Genomic DNA, 20330 nt, shown 5'->3' on the forward strand with positions numbered 1-20330 from the left:
TCTTTCAAAATGCTAATGTCCACATTTTGGACAAAGGTTTGAAAGAGGAGTGAACGACCCTCTTTGAACAGACGTGGCGTCTCACACCGACAGCGTCTGCCATCTACGATACAGCTTTGAGATCCTTCCCAGACGCCTTAACACACATCCTGGGCCTTTTGACTTCAGTAAGTCACATGATGGGGGGCAATGGGTTCACCTGAAACCTTGGCTGAGTGTGACCCACCCCATTTTCACACCTTGGCTCATGTGATTATGTAGAGAATCAATAGGGGGTCAACGGCCCTCTTAGGGACAACAGGGCTTAAAATCTGGGACTGATTCTCAGACGAAACGTCTTGAAGAAACTGAACGTAGTCCTTCCATTACTATGATGTGGACGAGTGAAAACCTTCACACACACACACACACGTTTGCCACATATTTTTATTTTTAGCAGTCATAACGTATTGTAGAAGATATATAAAACAGCTCTCTTGCATCAGCTCCTTCTTGGAAAAAAAAAAAAGCAAAGCCAAAAACAACTATTCACAAGTTTTCTTTTGTTATAAAAAGAATAAGAGAGCACTGTATCTCCACTGTGGACATATGCCTGGTGTGTATTTGTGGTCCTCAACAAAATGGCTTTTATACTAACCAGAAAATCTAAACAAAAACAAAAAAAATAACAAGAAAAAAAACAAATCGTCTTTTTTCTTGATCTTTTATGAAACCCAAACATGTTACCACAATTACTGACAGAGATTGAAACACATTAAAAATTAAATGCATTGTAAATATACTTCTTTGAGCCATTTCAGTTCAATCGCTTTCAAGGTTTATGACTTGAAAGCGATCGAGGGGGAAAGTTTCTACTGTGTGGGCCAGCATGAGGCGGGACTCATGGATGCTGCAGAAATCCAACTTTCCCTGAGATTCACCAGAAAAAAGTTTTACCTGCCAACATAACCATGGATTCCCACTAAACTCCAGCTGAGCAGACCGCAGGAAACGGTTAAAAATATTGTACATGGAAGTTTCACACTGTAATACACTGGCAAACATTTTGTGCTGAACAGCTCGTCCACAACGGTGGCCATTGCATGGGGTACGTTTCATTTGCAAAGATGTCAAGTAATGACTGGCTGGATGGAAAAGTCACTGCAGCCCTCTAAACACAAACTCCACTGTGGGACTTCCCTTCATACCTCCTGGACGCAGGCTTTTCCGTACCTCAGTGCTCCCTCTCCAACCAGAAAACTAGTGGACTATCTTTACACGGATAACTAGCACATCCCCAAAATAAGACAGCTAGTCTTGGCCTCTCACAACCACAAAGAACTATGACAGATATTTAAATCAGTGTTTTTCAAACAAACCGAGGGAAGCAGAACCTGAAAAAATAAAGTCAAACAATGTTCGCATCTAGAAGAATTTCTCTGCATGGTGGAAGAGAAAAAGTTAGGTTTGTAATGTTTATTTTCCCCCAGTCACTTGCTCCCATTTTCCTCTTGTTTTAACACTGTCCCTCCATCCTGTTAGACTTCAGGGACGGAGCAGGTGTAGCTGGCCACAAACGATGGAAATGAAGGGTCACACCATAAGCTTGCAGTGACACAGTTCTTTGTACATCTGTCTTCTGAGGCGGGGCATGTCTTGCTGCCCAAAGTTGAACTGCTGCCCGAGTGCCAGACACTTGCAGTACTGCAGGATAGCAGATAAGGAAAGGTCAGGGTCAGATACTGAAACACATTTAAAACAATCTGATGTGTGGTAATTACCATCTATGCAGTAGGTACATGTTTCCCTCATAAATGCTATAAAGAAGTGGAACAGACTAATCCAAATTGTCTATGGCTAGCTCTCAACAACGAGAGTTCGTGTTTATATCAGGGCTGGGCGATATATCGAGTATATTTGATACGTACGATGGTTAAAATGGTTTTATCGTAACCATCGAGTGTAGGTTCCCGCACGCTGCAAATGCATCATCAATCCCCCCTCCTAGCTGGAAAATGTTCTACCTGCCACACTGTGCTGAGCATGCGTGTTTATATGCTAGCAGATGGGAGAAATATGGTGACAGCGGGAGTTTCGGACTCGCTGTCGTCTGGATTTCACGAGAAGGTTGTCGAACAACATGAATAAACTCTGCATGTCAACATCTCCCCACACACCAAAGGAAACGTTAAATACACCAGCTGTGATTAGAGCTACGACGGCCTCTGTTGAAGGAAACCGTTCACGTTATTGTTTATCGTTCCTGAAGCATATTTGCATCTTTGCATCTTTTGCTGCTGGTTCAGATCGTTTTGGTTGGAGAGTGACGAAACCTTTGATGTTAGACAATGTGACGTTTGCTGGGTTACATGAAGCTGAGTGTGGCTTTGTTGTTTGTGTTTAGGCACATAACCTTTTTAATTGTTGTGTTGGCCGTTTGGTGTTTGCAGAAATGGTTTCTATGAGCTTGTGGCTGAGACTTGAAAGTTTCTGTGGATACCACACATGTTGGTATTTACATAAAAAACCCGACCTCACTGAGGCTCACACTGCAGCCCACCCCCTTTGCTGCTCAAGACATATCGCGATATAGCCAAACAATATGGCAATATTAGAGTTTCCTCATATCACCCAGCCCTCATGCACACTGTAGAAAACTCACCTGTAACACAAAAGCCCCACAGTCACTGTCATTGTTCTGGCGGCCCACATTCTGCAACATTACAAATACATTAGCATTAGCAATGGTACCATTTCAACTAAAGTCTACTTCTCGTTTGATTTTTACTCAAAGTCTCACCAGAGCTTTGGTAAGTGTTATAAAGAAAAGTCGTGTTACCATTTTGAAAAAGCCGGTCCATCCTGTCAGGAAGTCTTGCTGGTCTTTTTTGATGGCTTCAGCTTGCAGGTATTTGTAAATGTGCTGGAATCAAAATGAACACGTTCAAAGAGACTGAGACACCTGTTTCCAAAAACAGGGATTCTGACTTTGAGCAGTAGGTTCATGGATACACTATAGGTGTGACAGCCCGCCCTCTCCTATCAGCAACTGAATCACTGGCAGGACAGACAGAGCAGCAGCTCTGGACCCGAACATTTGGGTTTAACACAACCCAACTGAAGAGGTTACAAAAACTTTGGTCTTTTACAACAAATTTGAAGTGTTAAAAAATACTAAGTTTTTTTAAAAAGCAACAATATTAGCTACCAGAAATATCACGCAGCTGCTTATTTGCTACTATTAATCATTTTGACAGAATAAGCATCTATACCCACTGACCTTTCTTCAAAAACCGTTCAATCATCCACTCATTCCTTTTCCAAAAGCTGCCTGATCCCTACCTTTGGGCAACGCCTGTTCAAAGTCCTCTGAGAGTCAAAGTAGGTGATGGCTCGACGAGGAATGTCAACACTGACCAGCGACCAGTGGACCTCAAGATGGATGGGGATCAACAACAGATCCTTCTGAAAGATGTCGACCTGATAAATGAACAGAAATAAACGAGAGTTTGAGAGACGTAACAAAAATCTTGGTTAAGCTGTCGGTTTTCAATTATACGATGCCCCCACCCTGTAACACTAAGCCAGCAGTGCTCCTAATGTGGTCTGAAGCAATGTAACCAACACACAGATGGAAAAGCTTGTAAAGTGGTGTATGCGGCTGCTAGCCAAGAGCTAATTCAGTTATGAACCAAACAAAGCCAGACGCTAACAATGTGAGAAGTATGTTCTTCCTATTAAGACAAGCAGATGAGTAAGGCTGTCATCACATCATCGCTTTCAGTTCTATAAAAACCCGTCACAACATTTTTCCATGGGATTTTACAGGTACTGCAGATAAACCACATGCAAGTATTTCATTGCTTTGGTGTATATTTGTTACACGTTTCAGACCAAACTAATTTTACTCACATTTATCCAAAAACACCTTGATGATCAAAGATAGTTTTACACAGAATATTCTCAAAAAACTAACAGCATTGAATATGATAATATATGGTAACATGTGATATTAAACAATGATATATTAATATAACAAGACGAGGACGGAGTAATGTCCATGGCTGCTCTGCTGCTTCGGGACCTGGACGACTGCAATTGATTCAACCATGAACTCTGACCATGTCCAGCCATCAGGTCACTCAGTAAGCTTAACCACAGGTGGGCAATGCAGCAGGACTGAATATTGTCTAATATTTCATTATGTTTGATTATCTTAAAATGTGTGAACAAGACAAACGTGCAAGAAACTAAGAAATGAGGAACGGGGCATATCCTTGCTCAACAGTGCTGGATGATCAGGGTCGAACAGAAACGGAGGCACACACGTTATCTCAACAAAAAACTTTAAAGTAAAACTTTAATCTCCAGACACTCGTGGGATCTTTTTAGTCATCAGATCGTAAGGTTGCATGATGATGATGTGCCTTCTATGTGTATAATATTAGGATGAGATTTAGAAACCAAAACTATTTTATATTTACAAATGAGCTGGAACTGTGGATAAACAATTACAATTTAAATGTTAAAAAATATTCTGTTTAAACCTTTGAAAAAATAAATTGTAATTGTGTTGTTTATATTATTCCTCTCATGAAAACTGGGACGGGCTTTCAAATCTTAACTTGGAGAAGCAGCTAACTAAACGTATAAAGTTGACTGTTTTTTATTCAAGCACTAAAAGAGCGAGTCAGGATGGCTCCTTTCAGGGGTTTGTAACAAGCTGTAACAGTAATCATGTAAAGACAACATGCTTATCTGAAACTATACAGGAGACAGTTTAAGTTCATTTTGTAACAAAGAACCTTTGAAGTTTGAAAGAACTGGACTCAGTTTCAGATGAACTCTCCGTGCTCTGCTTGCTGCAGAGCTCTTATGTTTGAAATACAAACTAGACTTTTGTCTTAACCAAAGTTAGTCTGACGCCTTGTTTTTGACTAAAGATCCCAGAGAAGATCAAAATGGTCCATTGGTAGTGTCAGTAGATACCAAATAAAAAAGCTGAACCACAGTGGTTTTTGGACAAACAGCTGATTTCCATCTAAAGCCAACGCACAGAGCAGACAACTGTGCGTACAGCTCAGGCTTTGTTATGTTTGAATGAAAAGAGCACATAAACAGTCAGATCTAAAAAAAAACTAAGACATAAAAATATATGTTCATTTTCATTTTGATGTCACAACGTTCTTTGAAAGTTCAAACTGAAGCAAACTGACATTTACAGCACTGAGCCATCAGAAAATGGTCAACGGTCAGAAATGTACTGAAACATGCAAACACACATGGAAATCTAAGGCAAAAATACATTTGGTGAGACCAGCCTGAACTCTCCAAGGTCAGGTTCAGTAAAAACTTTCTAGCTTGAATAAAGATCAGTCCAAAGGTCTTCTTTGTTCCCTTTGTTCCCTTGAGAAGGGAACAAAGGGAACAAAGGGAGGAATCTTGAGGATTCCAGTTTCAACATCTCTGAGGTCCAAACCCTGAGTGGGTCATTCTACGACTGACCAGGTTTCATTGTTTTTCTATCCAGGTCTTTGCTGCATTACCTGTGTGTTTGACATCGCTGCTGTAAAATAAAGCAGTCAGATGCTTTCCAGCTGGAACTGAAGGGTGGCGCAAAATCTCAGTTTGTTCTGCATTCAGTATTACTTCAGGTTTAAGAAGATCCTGAGCTGGCTGACATGCAGTCTCTGTTGTACAGACGAGACCGTTACTGCACCTGTTCATCTACAATCTGAAGCTAAAATCTCACATTTGGACGCATCACTCTATCAGACTGGTTGCCACCAATTTTTAGTGTAGTTGTTGAGTTGTCTGGCACTCCTCAGCTTGTTGTCAGTTTACCCTGCTTCTTTAGATATTTAAGACAGCTACTACTACTTTTGTCCTCCACTTGTCCAGTTTCTTGACTGCATACAATGCCAACATCTGCAGGAGTTTACAGGAAAAAGCTCTTTTTGTCACCGTGTTGGTCACAGAACTACACGGCAGTGTTCAAACAAAAGAAATCTGAACCAATTATGTGTTTCGAAACTGTGACAATGTTTCATCCCCCAGAAAAAAAAACTACTGCTCAACACCACTCGGGTCTTTCTCCTTGGAAGCAAAGACTTCAAGAAATGGGCGGCTGGCTCAAGACCTTTGTGGAGTTAGTAAAGTGAGAAGACTAATCTGTGTAGTTTTAAAAGCAGAGGGTTTTCCCCACTCTTACTCCAGATGTGTAAGAAAACCCCACGGACAGTGAGGCTTTAACCTAGACCAGTGCAGATCATACAATCATGCATCACACACAGAGTCGTATAGAGATTCTTTGACTCTGATATTATGTACCGACTTAATGAAAAACTCAAACTCTTCTAAGCAGATGAAACACGGTTTCCACTCGTGTGCAGCCTGTCATGACGTTTGAAATGTGCTACTGATGTTCAGAAAGTTCTTAGTTGCAACTGTCTGCATGAGAGGTCTGAATTATTTAGACCACCTTCATAAATTTGTGTTACATTGTAATTTAAAGACAAGACTGAATGTCTTTTATCATCCAGCTCTAACGACACTCCTCATTGTTTTATTCCTGCATATTGATACAAAGTGTTAATATGCTGCTAAACTACTCCGAGTATGTTGGCCACATTCACTTACATTTTTTGTCCACCGTTTGACTCCTTCATAGCCTTTTGTCCTTAGCTTATCGTAAAAGAAGCTGTTGAAAAAATGGACCTGAAAAAGAAAAAAAATGATTTTGATTGATGACAGTAAACATGTAGTAATGGGATTACACAGACCAGTCATCGCAGCCAGAGACAGGACTTGGCACAGTCCAACGTTTTATTTTTTATTTTTTTACCATCATAACATGACAGCAAAAGGAAAAAAGCTCCTTAATCCATAATTGGCAGCTCGTTATACCCGTCTGCTGATAGCCACACATCCTGCCAGGCGTGTTTCCACACTTTATAAAAAGAACATCAATTAGCATTCAGACAAACTCTGTGAGGCCCAGGTGGACGAGAACAACAGATAAGACTGGTTTTGGTTTTTCCAGCTGGGGTGGACAAGGCTGAGCATCAGGCCTTCAAACCTCGGCCTGTGCTTCGAGGTTTCCGATGGTTAGAACGACTCAGGGGTGTTGAACCCCGACTATTATGACAAGTTACTCTAAACATGTTACAAATTATCTCCACTACATAAAGACATACTTGAGAAAAACTAAAAAAAATTTGTTATTCATTAAATCTTTGTTGGTTGAAACTATCTTGGAGCCGTGGGAGCAGCCATGTTTTTTCGCACACAATGCATTCTGGGACGATGACGTGTATTGGTTGTCGGTAGTATAGGTGCTTTCGTTCAGCTAACCTGTTTTGTTTTTTAAAGTGTAGCAACCGTATTAATTAACTTGCCTATTACCTGGTTACGACTTGGTAGACCAGCACTATGCGGTCTTTGAGTCTGATGTTATTAGCCATGTCTGGGCCCAAACTCAGCTGCAAAAGTCAAATGATCACTGCGGCATTACTGAGAGTTAAAAAACTGTCTAAAGTTGTTCATCTGTAATAAAATGATCAGTGTGGCTGCTCTGCCAGGTGTATCAATTAAGTTTAATATCCAGGCATCCATGAAAACTGAATTTATGACATTTAACTGAATTAGGAGTTAGCAGGAAGTTAGCTCACTAGTTTCCATCTAAATATAATATACAGTGGAACCCCGAATTATGAAATTAATTCGTTCCAGAGGGTCTTTCGTAAGTCAAATTTTCCTAAGTCGAAGCACCTTTTTCCATCGCCTTTTGAGTGAGGCGATGCTGGCTGAAGACGAAGTTCTTGGTGGAGGAGGTTGAAGAAAGCATACGCATGCATGCATACATACGTACATGTACATAACATTATGGAATTTAATTTAATTTTTTTAAATTTTCTATATTATCCATTTCGTTACGCGGGCACTTTGCCGTACCACGGGCAGAAATATTGCCGTTAAGTGCCTTCGTAACTTGAATTTTTCGTTAAATGGGGTCTTTGTAAGCCGGGGTTCCACTGTACCTGTACCACTGTGTTCTGACTGAGAGATTTATTATCAAATTCAAACGTACAGCTCTGCTATCTCCTCCAACATAAATGAAGACTAAACAGCAGTGACGTTTGTAGGGTTACTGAAGTTGGGCTAGCTGGTATATAATGATGTGCTACGTGAACGCTATGTTAGCATAACATAAACAGTAAAGCTGGAGGATGAACGCTAACAAACTGAGGACTTTTTTCCCACTTGATAAAAGTTCATATGAGAGTTCCCAATGGTTAGGGACGAATGTAATCGCATGGCAGGATGCTGTAAACGGACCAAACTTCAGTCAGGACTGAGATAATCCATCCACAATACCAGGTTAGTCATTAATATACTGCTGCTACATGGGCTGGGCTGCAGTTACATCGTAAGGGTTTAAAATCTGAGCTTTAAAATGATTGGCGGTAATAAAAACCGTGAGAAGCCGACAGTGATCACTGACTGTTTTTAGGGGCTTGTTGAGTTTAAATCGAACAAGATACAAAACATTAAAACATGTTAAAAACACAACAGTCTTATTAAAGGCAGACTACTTTGGGCCCGGAAGCAGGATTCATCACGTTACCACTTAAAGACCGGATACTGGTCATGGAGGCTAACAAGGGCTGCCCAAAGAACATCTGGATTAAGACAAACGCTCTGAGACGCCGTTGCCATTGGCAAGCAGTAGCCGCATAGACACCAGTAGTTTTCCCTCACTCTCTCGTCATCGTTTGACGGATTGTTTTCATCTTCATCTACACTAAGTGCTGGTTGACTGTTTTCGGTTTGCTCTGGTTCAAACTGGAAAGGTTGAACAGAAGTGATTTCCAGTGCGCTGCTAACTGTGAACTGGATGCGGTGCAACCGTGTGACGTCACTACCCAGAGTGCATTGAGAAGTAAATAACAATGGCGACCTACTGGTAAATCGGTTTTATATAAAATGTGCTTAGAAGGAAAACATTTAGTATATTTTAATACCACATGTGTTATTGAAAGCACAGTACACATTTTAGCGCAAACATGTCTTAATAACCGGGGTTCCCTTTAAACTAACATAATCATCCTGCTGTAACCAGGTAAATCCATTTGTTTATTAATTAATGTACTAACAGGGACTTAGAAGAGAGGGACGCAATGTTTAAAGTTTAACATTTAACTGTTTTACTCTTTGGTGCTGTTGAGGACACGATATTGTTCTTTCTTGGTTATTTGTATTTAAATCATTTGCTCAAGTTTGGTTTGTTTTTGTCTGGCAGCAGAACGATTAGACACAAGAAGGTGTTGGTGGTGTACCGGGGGCTTCTGTTTAGAACTATGCTTCCTCATCCCCGTCACCCAGCCATCTTTTTATTCTCAGGTCAATCTGCCAGGGGAGAGCTAACGGAGCCTACGCTACCTTTGACTGCACCGGCTACAGCGGCCTGGCTAGTTACGGGTTTTTCCAATCAGTGATCCTGGCCTCCACAAACGGGCTACATTTATTACATGTATTTCTTATTCATTAACATCTGACCTAATGAGCAGGAAAGTGCAGGAGGAACAGGTCAAGAGGCCACACTGCTAACAAGTCGGCTATGAGCTAAGCTAGTGAATCGCTGAAGACACAGTGAGTGAAAACTGAAAATAACTAGTGTGTGAATCAGAGAGTGCTCTGGACAAACCACGTGAAGATTACACTCTGAAATAAGACGTTATCTGTAAGTTTCCAATTAAATCGACTACACAGATAAGCTACACAAAAACAACAGTGTATGTTTGAAAAGGAACAGAGTGATACAGTACAGACAGCAAACATCAAGTGATGAGGAATAATCAGGCCCCATCTTATCTTAATGACCTTGTAGTACCATATCACCCTATTAGAGCACTTCGCTCTCGCTCTGCAGGCCTACTTGTTGTTCCTAGAGTATTTAAAAGTAGAATGGGAGGCAGAGCCTTCAGTTTTCAGGCCCCTCTTCTGTGGAACCAGCTTCCAGTTTGGATTCGGGAGACAGACACTATCTGTACTTTCAAGATTAGGCTTCAAACTTTCCTTTTTGCTAAAGCATATAGTTAGGGCTGGACCAGGTGACCCTGAATCCTCCCTTAGTTATGCTGCAGTAGGTGTAGGCTGCTGGGGGATTCCCATGATGCACTGGGTGTTTCTTCTTCACTAACTGTGTGTTAGTAGACCTCTCTGCACTGAATCGTTAGTTACTGTTAATCTCTTCCACAGCTTGTCTTCGTCACCCCAACAGATCCCGTTAGATGGCCCCGCCCCTCCCTGAGCCTGGTTCTGCCGGAGGTTTCTTCCTGTTAAAAGGGAGTTTTTCCTTCCCACTGTCACCACAGCGCTTGCTCATAGGGGGTCATGTGATTGTTGGCTTTTCTGTTTTCTTTGCACTATTGTAGGATCTCCAACCTGATAATATAAAGCGGTTTGAGGCAACTGTGTTGATTTGGTGCTCTATAATTAACACTGAATTGAACTACACCAATTCAAATAATCAATAGTTTCTGCTCTAAATATATTATTATTATTATTCAGTTATTAGACCCTCCACAAAAATATTTACCATAATAACAATGAAAAACGAAGGAACATATCACAGCTGTAAGATCTTTGTATACTCAGTTTATATATTCTGAGTGGCTGTTTTCATTATGATACATCAAGTATTTGATGTAGTTGATCTTGTGCACTGATGTATCGAGTGAAGCATGGTTTCAGTGTGTTCAGCACAGAAGGTTCAAACAAGGCTGAAGAATCTCAGAAGATGTTACATATGGCTTTTGCAACGACACAATAATAACTGTGGGTAGGTAAACCATCCACAGCACAAGCTGCAACAGTTTCGTTTGCAGCTTCCTCACCTTCTTTGGCACAGAGTCCATGACCAGCTCACCGTACATGTTCATCACCTGAATAACACAAAAACAATGTAAGAATTAAAGTGCAAAGAGAAATGTTCTCAGGCAGCAACACTTTTGATACAATTCTCTTTACTTTTAAGGCCCGAGTGTGAAACCAAGCAGCCGTTTTCATAAACACAGTCTGATTTTAAAGCCTCGCTGAGGGCCTAAACTTTGCACACGCATCTGCTCTGGTGAAAACGTACATATTTTATGGGTCTGGCATGTGGACAGTACAAAATGATTCTGCATACATGGTTCCACCTGTGTGGGTGAAATTTGGTACACGTGTGCAACTTTCCAAGATCAGTTCAGAGAAGCTTTGAGACAAACCCAACAGGAAGTCTGCCGTTTGTCATTTCCAGATATTACACTTTGTGGTTGACAAGGAATGTTGAAACTTTGGTTTGGAAAGTCTTCAGTAGTTTGTTTTACAGTTTGCCTCAAAGTTACGACAGGAAGCACAAACCTGCATATTTGACGTGATCGTTGAGGAGTTTGATTTAAATATGATTACAGGAAATGGCTCAACTGCACCACTCCACCTCCAGCCAACTGAAATTTTCAATTCAGTTCAGTTTAACTTCGATAGCCCCAAAGCACAACAGCAGTCGCTTCATGGCACTTTATTCTGGAAGGTAAAGACTCTACAATAAACCAAAGAGTGAGTGTCCTGTCATCACTGCTCACAGCTTTAATTTGTTTTGCTTTTCTTGATGATGAAACATTGGATGTTGTAACATCTGGACTTTGGAGAACGAGAACATATACTGACGTACCTAACTCAGCCGATGCCATGCACCTGCATCATTTACAGCACGTACAAGTTACGAAGTATTAACAGCAGTATCTCTAAAATGTGCCACCGCAGGAACAACACAGGTGTACTGAATCACATTTTAATGACTCCCTTTGGACTTAGGTGCACTAATGCCTAAGATTAAGTCAAAATTCCCCCCAAAAGCCCCAGTTAGAGTGTACTAGCATACCTGGTCATTGAGCCAGTTCTGTCCATACAGAGTGCCCAGGTCGTCCATGGTCAGAACATGCCGCTTGTAGTTGACTCTGAAGGTTTTAGCTACAACAGATCCTGATGAGCGGTGGAAGGAGTGTATTAGATGTTGGACCACTGCTTTTCTAAGGAAGAACGAATCAAAATCAGATGTACAGTTAGCTCCATGTATTCAGACATCGCTAATGAAAGCTTTCACTACACAGCCCAAATCAAAGGATCGCTACAGCAAGTGAAAGAGGACACCTTTGCTGCAAAAACAAAACAACTGCAGTTACATAGTGATTCTGTGAACATTAAGTTGTGAGTTGTGAAAACAAAGCTTAACGTCTCATTCACCCAAACATTCATGCAAGCATGTTTCTGTACATCTAAGAGCTTTTATCCATCTCCACACGCCGCTGAATGCCTCACGAGCAACTCAAGATTCTGCAGCTTCCCCAAGGATACTGAAGCATGCAGCCTGGAAAAGCTAATGGATAAAGAAAACACCAATTTTCCGATGAGTAGATGACCTGCTCTACGTTCACAGCCACACTAACCCCGGTTCTCTGAAAACCAAGTGAGCTATGAAGTATGCCATCCTGGTGTGACCAATCACGGGAGCTCCGCTTCCACCACATCAAGAAGATGGTTCAAGCACACAGGGTCCCCAGACCCCCTCTATAGGAGCCCCTGGCTCCACACCAGGCAAGTGTTTCTTTGATGTGACCATGAAGTCCGGCAGCATGGTGAGATACCGGCTTTGGTTTTCAGAGAACTGGGGTTGCTCGTGTAACCAAACAGTGTGTATCTCACTACAGGAGACTGCATGCTCCAGAGACTATAACACCTCGACCGAGGACACGCCCGAGCTCGGTACGGCGCTAACAGCATGCTAAGCATCAAGAGTCCAGTGAGTGCACAGTCACATCAAGGCCAAAAACAAAACCCTAACACATGTGTGGGGATGCAACACCCTTAAAAAGAGAGCCCCTAAAGGGTCCACCTTCCTCTGGTGGACTTAGCAGGTCCACAGCAGAACTACCTCACTGTGGTTGGAGGGAAAGTTTCCACAGGAAGTATTGCTACATAAAATTCACTCATCCCCACACACTCCACAGGCTCAAAACTCAGCCCTGAAACTCTGACACTGCGGCTAAGTCCCAGGAGGGAACAACCTGTTTAACAGCAGGCGTCAGGCGGTGGGGCCCCTTATCAACTGCTTCATTCCCAAATGCAACATGGCTGAAATTGGAGCTAAACACACTTTAATAGTGGGAAATGCTCCCAAGTTATCCAGAAAATCCTGAAGGAGCAAAACACATTTGATTACGAGACGCACACATGTCTCAAATATGCATCAGTAAGTGATGGTGTTGAAGCTCTACGTGGTCTCAACCGCCCTCAGAGTAGTGCTGCAGATTACAGCGTAGATATGGACACCAGCTTAACCTTTACTGCACAGAAGGATGAGAGAAGGATGGTAACAACACAGAACACTGTTAACACAACAGTATCACTACGTCTCACCTGTGTGGGTGTGAGAAGTTTTCATTGAAGATGTCCTGAAGTTTCTCCACAACATCATCCACGTGGATGGGGATCAAACTGCCGTACTGCCGTAGCGACTCTTCCAGAATACCTCGAGACAGATGACAGCCACATGAATGAGGGCTGCGCCACACACAGGTATAATACAGGTAACATCATACAACATGTCCAGCTGAGATACATGCATTTACATTTGCGAGCACCAACAATGAGCAAACCCGAGCAGTGAGTTTCATACTGGCTGATGTTCAACAACAGAGGACATCCAGCACAAACTGAAACACACTCTGTGCTCCTCCATGAAGAGCACAAGGCTGTGACGCAGCAGGGTTACAAACCTGTGAGACTGTACAAGCTCTGGCTCACGTGCTGCTAACGTTCACATGTTCCGCCTCCATCACACATGATGTTAACCATACAAACGGTCTCCCTGCTACCCTCTGGATAAATAACAGTGTGCAGCTGCAGCACTGTGGAAACGCCACATTATTCATGTTCAGTGTTTAGTGCAGTCGAGCTATAGTCTATATTCAACTCATATTCTTTGTGTCAATACTTCACTTTAACTCTTAGCTGTCACCATGTAAATGCCAGCGTTTCACCCACATTTCAAACTATCTGGGAGCAGCGAGTGACAACGTTAAGCCCCACAGCTCCCAGTTTTTAAACAAAAAGCACCAGTGAAGATGATGCTGCCATAGTTTAATGTCCACACACACTAAACAGAAGTGTCAGTCTTCCACAAAAGCACAGCAACTCGTTAGTTTTGTACTTCATTTAGATTTCATATAAACCACATTCATGAAAACGATACCGCTAAGCTGAAAACAGTTTATTTGAGAACATGAACACAAAAGGTTTCATTTGTTTTTTGACAGATGTCAAACTTTAAATGAAAAACATTTGTAAGATGAAACCAACGAGCAGTTCATGTTGAGACGTCTTTTCCTCTTATCACGGCTCATTAATGACATCCAAATATTTCTTGGCCAATGATGGAAATCAGTGGAATACTCGATTACTAGGATAATCTGACCCACCTGCCACAGAGGCAACAACAGGGAACGAGTGGGTACAAAGACACAGCTCTGCTTTACACGGGTCCAGAAAGACTTTACAGAACCAGGTTGGACCGACACGGCACTGCTGACACAGTTACACACGAGACATACAAGGCCACAGACACAGCATGAACTGTTACTGATGCATCACACATGTGTGAGCATGTGTTACAGTACACTCTGTAACATGAACACTGTAGGACCTCACATTGATGCTGACATGAGAAGCAGCGCACACTGAAACACAACAGGGAGGTACACAAGGACGGACATGAACCAGGACGTCACCCAGTCACAATGAAGGAAACACGTGTCAGTCTAAAAGCAGTTTAGAGACTCACAGCTAAAGACAAACTCTAGACCCAACAAAGACAGCGGACACCTCAGACCCTGGACGTAAAGTCCGGATCGCTGCAGTCAAAGCAGCTGTTACGTGAGGTTTACAGCTGAGGATAACAGGACATTATGGAGGAGCAACAAGTGTGTGGACTGATTGGTGCCTCCATATATATATGAGATAAAAGCAATGACAGCTGGATGAATCTCGAGTTATGGGGTCCCGGGCTGCCGTGTAGAGTGTCCCCCCGACTCAGACATGTGACGTAAGGAACATGAAAACAGTTATGTGGAAACAGCCTTCCTCACTATCAGTACGACACATTCAGCATCTGCAGCTCAGACTGTTCAGTAAGGATACGTGTTTAACTCCAAGACTGATTCAAGTCTTTGGGTATTAAGACAGAGCAGACGTCATGTTTGATGCGAGCTGGCAATCACCGCTGCTGCCCGTCAGCCTCCTGCTAGACACACCGATGTTTTTCATTTTCAAAGCCTACGTCGCCTCATTCACAAGCTCTCACATTCAGAAAACCTGACCTCTTCAGCTCGCTGATATTCAAACTCGTCCAAGACTTGATGCCCATGCTGTAGAAGTTTGAAGCGCCTACGTCGCCTCGTTCTCACATTCACGACCTTGAGCGTCCGTGCTGCCCACGCTGGTACTGCACAAACATTTAAGGCAAGGCTAGAAGTATTTGTGATACATACCATTCACACAACTTGTGTGTTCTTCAGTAAGAGCCAGCTCTGCCGGCCTGACCTCTGCCTCCAGGGTCACTCGGTCCTCCTGCTTTCTTGAGGAGGAGCCGTTTATTTGCTGATCTGCCAAAGGAAAGAAATCATATTTGTTATGGAATCTGCAGACTCAGGCATTTTTATCAAATTCCAAAAATAACAGTTAAATCAATTTGGGTCAAAGGTAACTTAACTGCAACTTTTAACAGTAACAGGGAGGCTAAACTAAACTCTACTAAGCATGACGCTGCAGCGTATCACAGCTGGTGTCACTGCAGGTTATGGAAATTTATTATTATTCCCACTTATTCAAATGCCTCGTGGGGATTTTTTCACAAAAGCAGTAAAACTGGCGACTGAAGCAGACTGAAAACATCTGTTACTTTTGTTATGGTACTCTGATTGTTGTCACTGACAAAACATATCATTTTAAATGCCTGCTATTCCCATTACTTAGCATTCCCACACGAATACGTACCTCTGTCAGACTCTGTGTGCCCGTCATCACTGCCGTCATACTCCTCGTGCCCGTACGGGGGGCCCTCATACCGTTTCAGTCTCCTCTGTTCTCTTTGAGTGTTCCTTTGCCCTTTGTGGCTGCACCTGGGTCTTACGGAGCACATCCACCGGGCCTGCTGGCGCCAGCTCTTCCAGTGCTGAGAGAGCCGAAATCCAAGACCTCCACGGCATCGCAAGCGCCCGAGTCTTCTCAGAGCCCTGTACTTGCTTAGGCGGGACCTAAACAAGTCTCCCGCTTCAGCCTGGCTTAGTGCGTGAGCTACGGGGGCCTCGCCGATCTCTTCAGCCTTCTGTTCTGGTCTCTGATGATCGTGCTGCTGTGAATGAAGGTGCTCGGAAGACTGGGAAGAAAAATCTGAGATTCCCCACTCCTCCACCTCCTGGTCTCCATCCTCTTCAACATCTTCATCCTCGTTGTTTTCCAAACTCTTGCTGTCAAACTTACCCATGTCTTCACCATCAAAGTTGTTAACTTCATCGTCACCTACAGCTTCAGTCCCACCTATGCCATCTTCCTCATCCACTACATATTCACCCGTCCACACCTTTTCTTTATGTTCCAGTCTCAGGTGCATGGGGGTGGATACACTGTGATCTGACACTGGGACTATGAGGCGGTCCGCTGGAATCCCACCTATGAAACAAACAGCAGTGATTATCGACCAATCAGGCATCACGACAGCCCAAAAGTACTGCTGCAGCTCATTACAACAGGTAACAATGTATCTATGAGCTCTTCCTACACAATATAAACAAGGCACACTTATCTGTACTTATCTGTATCACATTACTTAGCAACCACCTACCAACAGGCCAAACTATCCCATTTGTAGTGAGCATGGACCTCTGACACATTAAAAAAAGCATCGTATCGTCTTCATTTCACTAAAAAATAACATCTACCCCACAGTGCTGTCCAAAGGCCTTGAGTCACCCCCTCAGGCTTACTTTGAATATTTGAACACAGCCTTAAGTAACAGCTCTAGCTGCTGCTTCAGTTTTCCTTGGGACATCATTAATTTTTTATTTTTGGAGGTTTGGTTTTTGGCCTCATTTCACTCAGTGACGTTGGGGATCTTGTCAAAATTGAAATCTGGAAAAGTATGTCCAAATTTGGGTCGACCCTGCAAAACCACGAGGAAACGTTCTGCCTGGGAACACATTCAATCATTCGTCTGTGTGTTTAGTATCGGTTAATCCGACATCCTTTGTATCCTGGCAAAGAGAGACTACCAGAGTCTGATTAGTGTTTGTTGTATGATCACCAAAAAGAGCTTAAAGACACTATAGAAAAGCAGCAGTTATAATAAGATGAGAGCATGTGTGCATACATTCAGTCCGTGTTTATTAAGGTATCGATGTGTGCTGTGATCACTCCATCCTCGATGAAATGAATGAAATATCCTGGTGGGAAACCTAAGCTGCATGCTGGTTTCACACACCACCCACGTCCACGTTTTAGATACCAAGTAGATCGGGGGTGGGGAACTCCAGGCCTCAGGTCCTGCAGGTTTTAGACCTCACACTGGGTCAACACACCTGAATCAAACGAGTTCATTCACAGGCCTCTGGAGAACTTCAAGACATGTTGAGGAGGTCATTTAAATCAGCTGACACATCTAAACCTGCAGGACACAGGCCCTCGAGGCCTGGAGTTCCCCACCCCTGATGAAGACTTTGAAATCAAAGACTTTCTGGGGCCCCTGAGGGCCACAGCTCACTGCTGGACTTCACTGGTTACTAGATCGATTTTTTTTAAATGGCATAAAAAGCAAGTTCTTAAAACATACATGAGACACAATAAAGAAAAAGGAAAACAAATTGAGGCAAGTTTTATAAACCTACACCACACTGTTGTTGAATATTCACTCATTTATCACCGACATTTAACTTCAGGGGCACAGAGAGGATGAGAAAGTCAGTGCAGGGACTCCAGCAACACGTCATCAGGGTGATGATGACCCTGATGAAGGCCACAAGTAACTCCGTAAAGTTGTTCCTCTTTACTTTTAAGTGTTGTGTGTTGTGACATTTCATTTCAAAAATGGAAGTGACCTCGTGTCCATCAACCTCTTAGGGTTTCCACAGATGCCTGACCCAGTGGTCTGAACGTCCACCCTACTGGGGGGTAAATATTTTACACACAAACAGTGAGTGCTAACCTCCTCCTGTGTCGTTCTGCCCCACAGCGGTCAGACCCAGGTCTCTCTGCCAGCGGTTCTGGGCTAGGCTACCACCACTGTCTCGCATTATCCAAGAAAAACCCACAACCTGCGCCAGCTCGTCACCTACAAACAAACACAGTCTGCAACGGTGGGAGAGAATACAGTCAGTTCATGAAGTCCACAGTGGACATCAGAATAACACAGTAGCTGCTTCTGTCTGTTTGGATTTTTAAGTGACAAAAAGAAAACTCTATGAATCACTTTGCTTCATAGAGATGCAGTGTTATATACCAAAATGTAAAGATGAAAGTACACATTTCCATGCAGATTATTCTAGTTTGTAAATTACAATGATATGCAGTTGAGTGTTTTCACAGCATTTATACATGAGTTGATCTGATTCAGCATAGATCCAACACTGAGACAGTGCTCCATAGGCAGTACAGGACACTCAGGACCCTGGGATAGCCTGGGATATTGTATTTTGTAGGGGAGTCTCTAACACTTTAGGGCTACCGTGGACCCGCCATGTCTTACAATAAAATAAGAACTGGGTGGTTACAAAACATATTCATAAGTAGCCTATAAAAGACAACTTCACACGAATGAAAGCCTATGGTTCAATAAAAAGTAGAAGTATTAGTAAATTTCATTAATTTGACATGGCAGCGCTTTTCTAATCTTACTGAACACTTGGAATGTAAACAAGCCGTTACATAGTCTTGACTTGTTGTTACGAAGTACTGAAGCTAATTTTGGCACAATTATTACAAAACAACTACTAGGAATATAAAGGCAGTAATAATGACCTAAAACCCCCACGCCGTAATTTTACAACTAACGCGTGGGACCGTTTCAGTGGGCAGCCACAGGCTTTGCTACACAGACAGAATACACGTCCCGGTGCCTCCACGCTGCTTCACTTATCCTGCTCACTGATGTTAGTCCTGCAGTTTGTCTTGCTAGCTTCACTCCGACCACTGTGTGATGACAGCGGCATTGACAAAAAGCGACAGGAACTACACGTAGTTATGGACTTAACTGTTTACGTGCAGGATTAAAAAAACAAATTACTAAATAAATCCTCTTCTCAATAAAACTCTTCCATTATGAACACTTCTGCAGGAAATAGTCTACACCAATGCTATCTCGTGAATGCTAATAGCTAGCTTACCGTTGTTTCATAAAATTAGACTGAATAAAGCTCACACCAACTGCAAACTCCTTTTTATTATAATATATCATGACTATTGACAACCAAAGCATCAACACGAACATAAGGAATAAGGTGAAGTTATTCAAATTTGCCGAGTTCTTTAATTATCTGTTGAGTGTGCGGGCTAACCTTTGAGCTATAACCATGTTGTCCTCAGCTAGCTAAGCGGACTGTAGGCAGATACCATGCTAGCAGAAAAATAAACCGCCCAGTGTGTGTTTGTTTCCTAGCTAAATGTTGCCACTGCATGCTTACCCTTGATCTGTAGGGGTGTAGAAATTTCTATCCGCGTTCTTCTGACAGAATGTGAGCGTATTCTGTGTGCACAACACTGACCCAAAACAAACGCTAATTGATGTTGAATCTCATTCAATGAAGTCAAGTGTGGGGTAGCTGTTTCCACACTCTCCCTCCGCTTCCTCTCTTCTTCTTGTGTTTGAAGACGATTGGCCATTAGCTGTTAGGCACTATACCGCCCCCACGTGGTATGGTGTGGTATAGCGGTTGGAAAGACTCAAACTCGGACTTCAACGTTTACCGGTTTCCTGCTTGTTTTGCCACTTTTGGTCTGCTCCCAGGGGATGAACCATTATTATGTCTACACATTGCAGACAGCCTTTGTAATAGCAAAAAAAAGTCAGGCTGTATAATTTATCTTTAGAATCTTTTTTCCATATGTACTGCCCATTTATGTTTGCACATTGCAATAAATCACTTCATATGCTTTTTTTTTTTTGGCAAAATAAAGAAATAAGGGATGGCACAAGCCTTTGGTCCTAGAGCTGCTGTGCAAACAGAACCATTAGAAATTATTCAGGTGATTCTTTCATTGTT

At 42.5% G+C, this 20330-nt stretch overlaps 1 protein-coding gene across 1 annotated transcript; it reads right to left on the reverse strand.

Moving 5' to 3' along the window:
* Positions 1-408: 408 nt before the first annotated feature.
* On the reverse strand, positions 409-19923 carry senp3b (SUMO specific peptidase 3b). The gene is made up of 12 exons (XM_085400604.1): positions 19752-19923; positions 18278-18420; positions 16075-16749; positions 15570-15683; positions 13441-13552; positions 11906-12053; positions 10878-10925; positions 6619-6696; positions 3322-3459; positions 2819-2902; positions 2642-2692; positions 409-1683 (listed from the first exon to the last, which is right to left on the reverse strand). Exons 2-12 carry the CDS (start codon positions 18363-18365, stop codon positions 1573-1575), a joined length of 1647 nt encoding a protein of 548 aa, XP_085256730.1. The 5' UTR covers positions 18366-18420; positions 19752-19923; the 3' UTR covers positions 409-1572.
* Between the last annotated feature and the right edge of the window lie 407 nt (positions 19924-20330).

The sequence above is a fragment of the Rhamphochromis longiceps genome, linkage group LG3 (genome assembly GCF_057381845.1).
Source record: "Rhamphochromis longiceps isolate RC_006_pf linkage group LG3, R_longiceps_female_GT1.1, whole genome shotgun sequence".
NCBI classification, from domain to species: Eukaryota; Metazoa; Chordata; class Actinopteri; order Cichliformes; family Cichlidae; genus Rhamphochromis; species Rhamphochromis longiceps.

Coding starts and splice junctions, on each gene's coding strand:
- senp3b (XM_085400604.1), bottom strand. CDS start 18,365: ATGCGAGACAGTGGTGGTAGCCTAGCCCAGAACCGCTGGCAGAGAGAC. Junction 13,553..15,569: donor ACACACAAGTTGTGTGAATG/GTATGTATCACA, acceptor ATCTGTCTCGAG/GTATTCTGGAAGAGTCGCTA. Junction 10,926..11,905: donor AGAACTGGCTCAATGACCAG/GTATGCTAGTAC, acceptor TGTGTTATTCAG/GTGATGAACATGTACGGTGA.